We start from the raw sequence: 12,079 nt of genomic DNA on the forward strand, positions 1-12,079 counted from the left end.
CTGACAGTCCCGTCTTATAGAGAAATGATACTTTGTGATCTAAGGTAAATCACAGGAATGAAAGCTAATCTTTTTAGTTATTAGCAAACATACATATCTACTCTGGAAATTTAAGCGGCTTATGGCAGCTCTCCTAATGACCCATATTACAGTGTTTTAATAGGTTTCTTTGGAGATAACTTTGATTGCGACGTCTCAAGCAGTGCGCATTCTGAGGTTTTTCCTTACAATAAATTATTTCCTATACTGGATGAACCACCTGCTTACCTTTCAAGAAAATCTAATTTATTTAAAAATCAAATCCTTCCCCCTTCCCCCTTCTTTTAATCCTTGGACTATAAGCTACACCAGGAAGCAAAGACAAATGGTTGAATGTCTCCTCTGAGTAAACTGATTAGGAAATCCTAGGTACTCAGGTTAAATTACCCCCAAAATGTGACTTGGGTGGGAGGGGTGTAGATTGAAGATTGAACTATGATTTCTTTACTTAGCACTTTTCTCGTTGTTGTTGTTAATCCTCGCCAAAGGATATTTTTCCATTGATTTTTAGATAAAGGGGAAGGGAGGGAGGGGGAGAGAGAGAGAGAAACATCGATGTGAGGGAGACACATCAATTGGCTGCCTCCCGCACAACCCCTACCAGGGCTGGGGATCAAACCAGGAATCGAACCCGTGACCCTTCAGTCCTCAGGCTGATGCTCTAACTGCTGAGCCAAGCTGGGCAGGGTTTTAGCACTTCCTTAATGTTTTATAAAGAAAAAGGGATCAGGAAGACTGTCACCTTTCTGATGTTATATTAAGGAGAGACAGTAGAGGACAGAGTATATTGGGGTATTTTTAAATGGGGCGAGGGTCAATCCCAAGAAAAGCCAGATGAAGTCTCTGGGTTATCCGGTGACTAATCATTAGGGTATCTTTGCCAGAAAAAAGAAATTAATAGTAGAAAAATATCTATAAAACCCTGTAATCCCAACTCCCTTCTTAGCCAGGTTTGATGTCCAGAAAGTGCAAAAGGTCCCAATATCCGTTCTTACCAGCCCCGGCTGTGGACAGCTATAACATACACTGCGGGCAGCTCGAAACTCCCGCAGGGCGGGGGGTTGGGGGAGCCGCGGGTAATCAGGGAAGAGCAGCTGTCTGAGAATTCCGTTCTCATCATTTTCACGTGTTCCTGTTTCTTTGCAGAAACCCGGGATGGACGTGGCCGACGCCTACGTGACTTTCGTCCGCCACTCTCAGGATGTCCTTCGTGATAAGGTCAATGAGGAGATGTACATAGAAAGGTTATTTGATGTAAGTAAATGCCTTCTCCTCCTTGCAGACCAAGGAGGGGACCCTCCAAAATGTGACAAAATAAGAGACAGGAGGATAAGTCACATTTTGAGAACACGGATTGGTCCTGATTCAAACAAAATCTCTTCCTCTCCCTCTGCCTTAGGCTCTTATCTGTTGTGTGTCTGTCCTGAGCCCACTCTGGCGTGGCCGTGTCTCAGTCCCAGTCTGTGTGACACACGGGACGCGCGCTGCCTCTCAGAAGGCAGGCTCATCCTGCGTGACGCCGGGGCTGCTGTCACTGGCAAAGACCTCTCTTGTCCTGGTTCTCCTCCTTGCAATCTGGCCTTGCTCTAGGGAGATATTCTCGTCGGGGAGGCTGAGCCAGCTCACCCCCCTGGGGGAGGTTCCTCCCTGACCAGCTGTGGCATGCAGATGTGCCACAATGTGGCCTTGTTAGCGCCTCACAAAGGATTCAGCTTCTGGAAGACCAGAGATCCTTTCTTCGCCCTGGGTTTTGGCAAACGCTTCTGTTAGAGTTGCTCAGGCAGTTGGCATTCTAAGCCAAGGTGGCCCCGGCCCACCCACCTACTTGAAAATTTGGGAAAAGAAGCAAGTGTACAAAGATCACATCCATCAGGCTGCCGACCCAGACTGACATTCAGGAAACTCAGATTTCCAGCGGTTAATCGTTACCCAGCGATCTTATTTCCACCCTGACCGCATCTGCACTGCCAAAGCAAAAAGATTTGAAAAAGCATCTGCTTCGGTCTCAAATCGCCCACCTCTTTCAGGCCAAAGCAGATGGGGCTGTCTCATTTAGCCGATATTTTGCTTCAAGTTTCCACCAAACTTGCTAGTGTAGACCCGGCCAGAGTGCAGGGACGCTGACGTACTTGTCTCCTGTGGTTCTGGCTGTGCGCACACTTCGTCTCGTGCCTGTGAGCTCCTGTCCAGGTTTCTGTATTTTCAGTGCCAGCCCGAACATTAATGTTTTGGTCTACTATGCAATCCGTGTTTCTCTATTTTTTCTGTGATTGTGTTCAGCAATTTACATTGAGTTTGTGTGTATGTGTGTTTTTGTTCCACAGCTCAGTGAGCTCATTGTTGGCACCGCTTGGGGTATTGCAGCTTCTGACTTTTATATGCCGTGTCTTCCAGCTCATTTGCTTTCCTTGTGTGTTGAAAAGGCTCCTTTCTTTTTTTTCTCTCCCAGTCATCCCCTTTCTGTGCTCAATATCGCTCCTTCCTCTGCATCACCTTTCTTCAAGAAACCCTTCTTACTTTTGAATTCCCACCCGTCCCCTCTCAGATGAAAATGGAACTTATCTCTCATGTCAAATGTTTTATCACATTATATCAAGTGGCATGAATTAGAATCAAATAATCTTCCTGTGTACATCTTCTAGCATGACCCACACCCACAGAGAATGCCTCATACATGCATAAAGCTCACGGCGGGTCTGCCCCCTTGTCTGCATGCATGCCTTTCTGAAAGTGCCGAGCCCAGAATGTGGGGGGACAGTCACCCATCCAGTAGGCATAGGTCTGCTGCTAGGAGGTTGGACACTCTGCCCAGCTCCACCGAATTCAATTCCAAACCACAAATTTTTGAGAAGCCTGTGGATTGTTCTTTTCAATGCCTAAATTGCCTTTTTCGCCCTTTGATCAGTATCTCCTGATTCTCAATTTTGTGTGGCCTTCGTGTGTGTGTGCGTACGTGTTTCTGTGTGTGCGTGTATGCGAAAAACCTCATGCTCTCTAAAACTTTAAAACATCTAGTCCTGATTTTGATGTTTAATCTGCAGTTTTGCCTGTCGCTCCATTAACAAATAACCCATGCTGGCCTCTTCCTTGTTTTACATCAGAAGTACAAGGGGAAATTATTTTAAGGTAGCCTTCCCGAAGGCAGTCAGGCAAATTGTCCTCTGCTGTGACTTTTTTAAAGGGGAAGAGCAACTGAATCTTGATTTGAAAAGTACAAGTCCGGCCTTGGCTAGCACAGATGACTATTGAAGAACACGGGCAAACGCAAGCCCTCTGGCCTTTAATGTGAATTAATAATGAAAAGAAAAATTACTAATGCCATGTTTTTCAGAAAACAAATTACGTTTAGAGTGATTCAAAAATTCACAAGCATTTTGGTCCCGTGTTGCATTACCCTGACCAGCGTAAAATGGTGTCAGAAACATTGTGAGAACCCCACAATGTAGCCTAATATTGTCCCAGTTCTGTTTCCCAAGGGAGTCTTAGTTACAGTCCCTGAGAACCTGATTTTAAAGACTAACAATCATTCACTGAACATCACTCCCACTCCGGGGGGTTGGGGAGTGGGGGGGGGGGAGTTTCAGTAGCTCGTTTAGAGATAAATTTCTTTGTCATTTACTTTCTTAATTTTCAAATAACTTGCTCCCCTCATTTACAGAATATTGGTGCTAGGCAACCTAACTGATGTAGTGCAAAGAAAGTTATTGAATCTGTCATGGATTTGAAACATTTGTCATTTTAAAAACCCAGAGCTTCTCAAAAAGCTTCATTACCATGCCATCTCAGTAATTTAATTCAGTACTTACTGTTTTTCTATAATCTAGCAGCAAAACATCAGATTATCAACATGTTTGATTATTTTCGGCTTCTGTTTCCTCAAGCATGGTGTTTATTTCTTTGTATATATGCACTGCCAGGCCCTGGTGTCCACCAAGCTAAACCAGGGAACAGGAATAGGATGGCAGAGGGTCAGTGAAACCTGCCACCCTAAATCTCTTGCAGCAACGAATTGTTCTTTCAACTGAATTTCTTAATTTTAGGGGTCCTGGGGCAGGTTTCTAAACAAATGGCAGAAATCTATTGAGAAAAACGTTGATCTGAGAGGTTTCTCTTCCAAATTGTTGCATTTTGATAAATGGCAAAAATGAATAATAGAAAATTAGCATTTTGAATGAGGGGGGGAAACCTATATCTCTGAGATTGTTTGCTGTTTGGGGGTTGTTGATTCTGACTGTTGTGTTTTTCCCTGGTTTTGGGTCCCTGCTGGCATCTGTCATTTTGAGGCATGTTCTCAGAGATCCTGTTGTGTTTTTAGCTGTGCTTCTAAATCTTGATTTTATTTACCTGATAAGTCCTTTAAGTTCTGGCTATTTAGTATTGTCTCCCTTTTTGCCCCTTTGAGCGTACCTTGTAGAAAAGGCCGGGTGGCATTAGTGTGTGTTTGTATCTGGGAATATTCGTACTGATAGCTGGTCACTGAACGCGTACATCTTCCGTTTGAGCCGCCCCCATTTCATCGCTCTCTCTGAGCTGGTTTTCTCCCTGCTTGTCAGTGTACTTTTGGCTGGAATTGGGTGCTTATAGGAGATTATCAGCATAGCATTTGGGGCTCTATATTTGATGTTCTGCATTTTTATCTATTTTATTATGTAACTTAAGAACAGTCTTTCTAAATTGGTCTTCACCATTTTTTTAAAAAAAGCAGGCATTCTCTAGATTTATTGAAGAAATCTATTCAGACATAACGTTGCCAAACCAGATCTTTTTAATGCAACGAACCTTTTCCTCTTTGTTAATATTATTGATTTACATAGTTCTTCTATAAAATGCCATCACCTTTTTTGGTAATGCCCCTCACTGGCCCAAAACTAAGTGCTGCTTGGAGAAGAGCCCTCGTTCTGCCTCACATCGTATTTCAGATAGGCGCTGTACATTTTTATCTGCATCCTGGCTTTTTTTCCTCCTAAAAAATGACATGCAATTGTAAACTGGTTTCGGTTACTGCAAAATAACAGTTTACAATATTTTGAAACAAAAGCAAGAGAATATGTACAATAGCAATGAATTTAAATTATATTGAAGATACTGAATTTTTCAAAGAGAATCAGATTGTTGTTAGACTCAAGTAGAAGCCTGGCCTCCTTGAAAATTGTTGCTGACTTTTAAAGAAAATATAGAAGATGGATATGAAATAATCTCCATATTCCTAAAGCAGTATCTGAGAAGCGACGACAAGCCCAAGAAATAAGTCGAAGGCAGCGATTTAAATCTCGAGTGTCCATAAATCATGCAGATGGCTTTCCCCCTTCTCTGGTGATTAACTCAACATCTTCCCCAAAACAAAAACATGCTTTTTGAAATTAGAGATCAGATCATCAAGAGCAGCACCTAAGATTTCAAGGTCTAAACAAAAATTAATTTATTTTCTTCCCTCCTTGTACTTCTTGAAGACACAGACTGAGAAGAAAATCGGGATTAAAGGAGATGTGCTTAGGGTGAATTCATCTGCTTAAACCTCACAGGCTCGGAGATGAGTGATTAAAAAGCCATCCTGTGCTTGGACGGAGTCCACGCCGGGGCCCTGCGCGTCGCGCGTGCTGTCTTCAGCCGCGGCGCTGTGCACCGGGCCGGGAACATTTGCCTGGAGATGATACGTGGATTATATAGGTCAATTATACACTTAATCTGCCTTCTGGAGGATTAAGTATCTGCAGATTGACTCTGCACTTGGCTTCTCCGTGGCAGTTATCAGATCAGGGAAGGGCGCCTTACCCAACCACCTCGTAAGCACTTAATCAGGCCGCACGCTCGGGGTCAGGCGGCCGCGGCCCGGGAGCTTGGCCGCGCACAGATTTCACCTTGTTCCGTTTTCAAGTCGTGCACTGGGCCACTTTGTGTCAGCACAACAGTTGAGTGTGAACATTTCCCTTTAAAGGGGTAATGTGAACAATGAAACCTCTGCTTATTAAGATATGCGGGGTGGGGCAAAAGTAGGTTTACAGTCGCCAGTACGCAAGGTAGTTTATTCTTGTATTATTATTTGTGACTTATTGTATCGGTTTCCATAGGCATGACTGTAGACCTCCTTTCGCCCCCCCCTGCGTTGCTGTGTTTGTGTATGAAACCACGGATTACCTTACTTTAATAACCGTTTTAAATGACAGAAGCGCTGTCCCTGTGAACGTGGATCAGTCAAAGCGGGAGCCAGTCAGCTCGAGGAAGAAGCGAGGACTAGGCCACAAGGAAACGTTATGTCATTATGCGAACTGTGTCGGGTATTCACACCTGTCCAGGTGAGGGAGACGATGTCCAGACGTCCGAAGCGGGGAGAGGTGCACAGATTCACCAGCACACAGGTTGCAGTTCTGGGGGCTGATTGAAGGACACGGGGCGTGTGGCCCTGCAGACCCTGAGACAGGGAGTCCTCCCCTGCAAGCAATACGCTGGTCTGACTGCCCCGAATGGGACTACTGGGCAGTCGTCAGGGGCCTTCAGACTTCGCCCCTCGTCCTTACAAGCTGGTGACCTTGGACAAGGTATTTAATCTCTGAACCTCAGCTGAGACCTTCTCCTGGAGTTGACGTCGGGGTGCAATGCCGTGTGCACCGCCAGCGCCGGGCTCTGAGGAGGCACTGGTCAGGGTCAGTACCACCGCTGTCATCCCCGCTGCGTCATCGTCACTGAATGGGGTGCGTTTCCCAGACATCTTTGTTCTGCCTAAACAGAACTCTGTTTCCGCTCTAAGGTGCTATAAGAGTCTTGCTATCACTTTCAGATGTTAACCCCAAGTTCTCTTAGAATTGGTGTAGCGGCCTGGTGGCACCTTTTTGCTTGTGGTAGAACATGGTTCTGAAACAGGCGGGACAGTAATGGCCAAGACTGGGCCTTGGAGGAAGCCAGACTAGGGAATCCTGATTTTGCCACTCTGAGCTGTCTAACCTCTCTGAGCCTCAATTTCACCATCTGTAAAGAAACTGACTTCTTATAGTTGTTGGAAGACTAAATAACATAATGGATGTGGACTGTCATAATGAAACACTCAACAAGTCTTTCATTATCATCATCATTTCATATAACTATAATTCCTTCAACTAATGTTGAAATGACCTAGCCTACCCCCTAAACAAAACCACATTGCATCAGCAAATAAATCAGAATTCATCTTTTGAATGTGAGGAGTTTTTTTTTGGGGGGGGGGAGAAGTTAATACCTTTCATTATTACAGATGTAATATACATATATTATAGACGTTTAGAAAATATAGCTAAGCAAAAATAAGAAAATGTTATGTTCCCAGAACCCAGAGATTATTATGTGTTTATTCTTTGGGATCTTATTCTATGTGCTTATATACATTATATAATTTTTACTAAAATAAGTATGCCAAAAAATTGCTCTTTTAATTTAGTGATCTTCATTTTCTGTGTCAGTAAATGTTTATCTAATACACTATCCATATTCAAAATTCCACACTTGTGCCCAAAATATTCTTTTTCTTTAATCCTCACCCAAGGACATGCTTAGAGAGAGGAAGGAAGAGAGAGAGAGAGAGAGAAGCATTGATGTGAGAGAGAAACATCAGTTGGCTGCCTTTTGTATGTGCCCTGACTGGGAATCGAACCAGCAACCTGTCAGTGCATGGGATAATGCTCAACTGACCGAGCCACCCTAACCAGGCCCCAAAATGTTCTTTACAGCTGGTTTGTGCAAACCAGGACCCAGTGAAAAGGCCCCACGTTGCATCTGGTTGTGATGCGATGCACTTTACCTTTATTCTTACCAGCACTGGCCCTTTTTTCATGATCCTGACTTGTCAAAAGAACTTCCATGCCAATTGTTCTGCAGAATGGAGGAGTTTACTACTAACTAAACATAGAACTGATCTGAGGAGGGGAGAAAATCTAGCTGAATTCAACCAAGTAGTTCTTTTAGACATAATTAGTAACTCCGCATAATTCAACCAAAGTTTTTTTGTGTGTTTTTTTTTTTAAGCTGTTCTCTGTGTGTAAGGAGAATTTCTGGAGCTAGTTTTTTTTAAAAAACACAGCAATAAATCCACAGAGGGTACAGTTGGCCATGTGAAGAGTGACAGAGATTTTACTTCATGTATTAAGGAATAGATATCTGAGCTCAATAGATAAATCTAAGGTCCATCCATGGTCATCGAGTCACTATAACTGTTCTGGTGAAACCTTGGATTCATAACTCCGACATGTACCCTCCTAGATCATTGGGACCTTTCCTTCGTTAACTCTGCCGGGATTTCCTGCGGTCATCACTCTGAGCTCAGTCCCTTCGACACAGCCTCAAGCTGAGCTTTCAATAGTCTTCGGCTCAGGTTTTAATTGAGCTGTGGCTCTGTCCCTGCCATCCCCAGTTACCAGGCTGAAGGCCTGCCCTTCCGTCTGCTGACTTCCTTTAGGGTCTCTGTAAGTATACACACTGGACAGGAAAACAAGGCCAACATGGCCGAGGAAAGCCAGCTAAGAAAGGAGAAACAGTGGATTTCCCACTGAATATTCAAGTCCAGAGTAAATTCGGGTAGGTGAGCCGTGTGCTGGGTCGTGCTGAGAGCTGTAGAGGGGCTGTCGCTTCCCAGGAAGAGTATGGGGACTGGACAGACTCCGAGGCAATGAGACGCAGAAGGAAAGAGAAGGCCTATCCCTCTCACCCTGGTTTGTAACATTGTAAGAGATCTGCACATGGTACTATGTTATATATTACACGTATTCAGGCAAAGGAAAGGGCAGTATCAATAGAAGTCGCTGCCCTTTGACATGACAGAAAGCAAGCTCTACTAGGGAGGGGACGGGTGGAAAGGAAGAACCGTATGCCTTGATGTCCTGTTGTAAGGAACCTCATATTCAGATATGAGTCTGCTCTCACCCAGGGCCTTCGCAATAACACATAAATGATAGCAATTAATTATTTTGCTTTTGGAGTTCTTAGGTATAGAACACATTTCTATTCTACATGGGCATCGGAATGTTTCTCTCCCATGCCTGGGTGGTTTGAGGTTTCAGCAGTCCTGCATGCAGAAAAGATGAGGGCTCAGTAATAGACTGGGATTGTTTAGATCGTGTTCAGTGGGTTATTGCTATCCAAAAGGAATTGTTTCTTTTTGTTAGTATCATCCTCACAGGTTTACACTTCAGTGGCATGTCTTCAAGTAATTCTTCTCTAATCTAGCTTCTTCCTCCTAAGGCCGATTCATAGAAATCGGTCTTGTTTACTTTGGGGCAAACCATACATAAAACCAGTGTTGACATTTCTCTGGATCTGTATGCAACGAAGAGTTCTGCTAAGTGTCTTTATCAGGACAGCTCGCTATGTTCCCGGAGACATTTGGTGGATATAGTTCATTTATTTTATTTTCCAGAGAAGAATGTTCCAATAATCATCCTAAGAAGCCAGACCGATTGTTCTGTTACATTAAGGTCACAGTATCCTTGCTAACATGACCATGGGATACTTTTGTGTCTTAGAAAATGTTTCCTTCCCTATGGCAGACTTATGGCATGAGGCAACAAGCGACACTCTTACACCACGCATGTGCGCACAAGCATGCACACACACACACACACACACAGTAGCCAAGAAGCGTTTTGTAGAACAACTATTACAACATTGCGTTGCAAGATATAAGATATTTTAAATCCTCAAATATTTCCCATTAATTAACCAAGTAACTGTTTCTCTCCCTTCTCAGCTTTGTAGAAGCTGCTTTCAAAAGATTTCACTTTCTAAAATACCTCGGATCATAGTCACTTGCTCTAATATATTTTTAATGAATGAATCTAAAACATCATCTAGGTTATCATTATTCCAAGTGTGGTCCATGGATGCTCAGCATCGATCTCACCAGGGAGTTTGTAACAAGTTCCTCTGTCGATTCAAGTGAATGTTAAAGTTTGAGAAATATTGAATAAGATCAGTGACTTTCAACCTTATGTGTCCATGACTCACAGTAAAGAACAAATTTTACATGCAACCCAATATGTGTATACACACACACTAAACAAAAGCGTATGAAATATTTACTCCTACTATGACACAGTCTGATTATTTTCTATTCCATCTTCATAAAGGTTGGTGGTAACCAATCAAATGATTTCACACACACTGATAGTTCACAACCCTCAGGTTTAAAAACACACCTTGCAGTTTCTCACCCTTGGCCTTAGTGACGTTTTGAGCCAGGTCATTGTTCGTGGTGGGCTCCAGCCTGTGTGTTGAAGCATCCCTGGCGTCTACCCACCAGATGCCAGTAGCCCCTCCCTCTCAGTTTCACAACCAAAAATGTCTTCAGACATGGCCAGCCCGAGAGTTAGCTTGGAAGCTGTGCTGGTCTCCGAAGTAGATTATGTTGGGGAGCTTCATGCAATGACTGGAAACGCTTGCAAGACATCCAGCCTGGTCACCCTCTCCCTGTCCCTCCCCAGAACAGTCCTACTGAGCACAGGGAGGGATCAGAGCACAGACATCCAGACTGGTCACCCTCTCCCTGTCCCACCCCAGAACAGTCCTACTGAGTGCAGGGAGGGATCAGAGCACAGACATCCAGACTGGTCACCCTCTCCCTGTCCCTCCCCAGAACAGTCCTACTGAGTGCAGGGAGGGATCAGAGCACAGACATCCAGCCTGGTCACCCTCTCCCTGTCCCTCCCCAGAACAGTCCTACTGAGCGCAGGGAGGGATCAGAGCACAGACATCCAGCCTGGTCACCCTCTCCCTGTCCCACCCCAGAACAGTCCTACTGAGCGCAGGGAGGGATCAGAGCACAGACATCCAGACTGGTCACCCTCTCCCTGTCCCTCCCCAGAACAGTCCTACTGAGCGCAGGGAGGGATCAGAGCACAGACATCCAGACTGGTCACCCTCTCCCTGTCCCTCCCCAGAACAGTCCTACTGAGCGCAGGGAGGGATCAGAGCACAGACATCCAGCCTGGTCACCCTCTCCCTGTCCCTCCCCAGAACAGTCCTACTGAGCGCAGGGAGGGATCAGAGCACAGACATCCAGCCTGGTCACCCTCTCCCTGTCCCTCCCCAGAACAGTCCTACTGAGCGCAGGGAGGGATCAGAGCACAGACATCCAGCCTGGTCACCCTCTCCCTGTCCCTCCCCAGAACAGTCCTACTGAGCGCAGGGAGGGATCAGAGCACAGACATCCAGCCTGGTCACCCTCTCCCTGTCCCACCCCAGAACAGCCTCAATGAGTGCAGGGAGGGATCGGGGCACAGACATCCAAACTGGTCACCCTCTCCCTGTCCCACCCCAGAACAGTCCTACTGAGCACAGGGAAGGACCGGGACACAGACATCCAGACTGGTCACCCTCTCCCTGTCCCTCCCCAGAACAGCCCCACTCCGTGCAGGGAGGGACCGGGCACACGTTACATCGGCAGTGTGATTCCTGCTTGGCCTCCCTCAGTTGCTTTGCTTTGTATAATTCCCCCTAGACCTTGGTTTTAAAAAAATATTGTTGTTTCTACCAGGTGACTACAAGTTATTTTTGTGTGTCCAAAAACCTAAAATGAAGGCTCAACTTGAATACTTCATTCATTCCAAATTCCCAATTCAGAAGAGAACAGTGAACGGGTTCTGTTCTGTTCTGTTCTGTTAAACTCCTGTGGAGTTGATTAAAAATTCATTTGATGGAGTCAAGTGACTTGCCTCCCATACAGATATTTCCACGTCGGAAGGCTTACAGTGAGAGTGTCACTTGCCATATTGGGCGTCTTGACTGCCTCTGGCACAGTTTTTCACTCCGACCATCCCTGGACTGATGCCAGTCACACCAGCGAGCCGCCGGGTCTGCCCAGGATGGGGTATTATTAGTTACCAGATCCACGTACCAATTGGCATAGAAAAGGCCCTCTCATTTTTTGTATAAAAAAAGTTTTTTGAAAAGAACAAATAACATGCAAAGTAAGCAAAGTTAACTTCATGAGTTTTCTCATGAAATTCTTGAACTAATTTTTTTTTTTTTTTTATCCTCACCCGAGGACATTTTTCCATTTTTTGTTCAGATAGAGTGGGAG

The 12,079-nt window shown here is 44.9% G+C and overlaps 1 protein-coding gene across 17 annotated transcripts in view; it reads left to right on the forward strand.

Annotated features, from left to right (window-relative positions):
• The window catches only part of CADPS (calcium dependent secretion activator), a 479,176-nt gene that overhangs the window by 438,548 nt on the left and 28,549 nt on the right, over positions 1–12,079 (forward strand). For all 17 annotated transcript variants that reach the window (XM_036266617.1, XM_036266610.1, XM_036266613.1 and 14 more), the window contains one exon: positions 1,186–1,293. In XM_036266617.1, coding sequence (XP_036122510.1) covers positions 1,186–1,293 — 108 coding nt within the window. The remainder of the gene's footprint in view (positions 1–1,185; positions 1,294–12,079) is intronic.

This window comes from Molossus molossus, unplaced genomic scaffold (genome assembly GCF_014108415.1).
Source record: "Molossus molossus isolate mMolMol1 unplaced genomic scaffold, mMolMol1.p scaffold_m16_p_18, whole genome shotgun sequence".
Classification (NCBI taxonomy): Eukaryota; Metazoa; Chordata; class Mammalia; order Chiroptera; family Molossidae; genus Molossus; species Molossus molossus.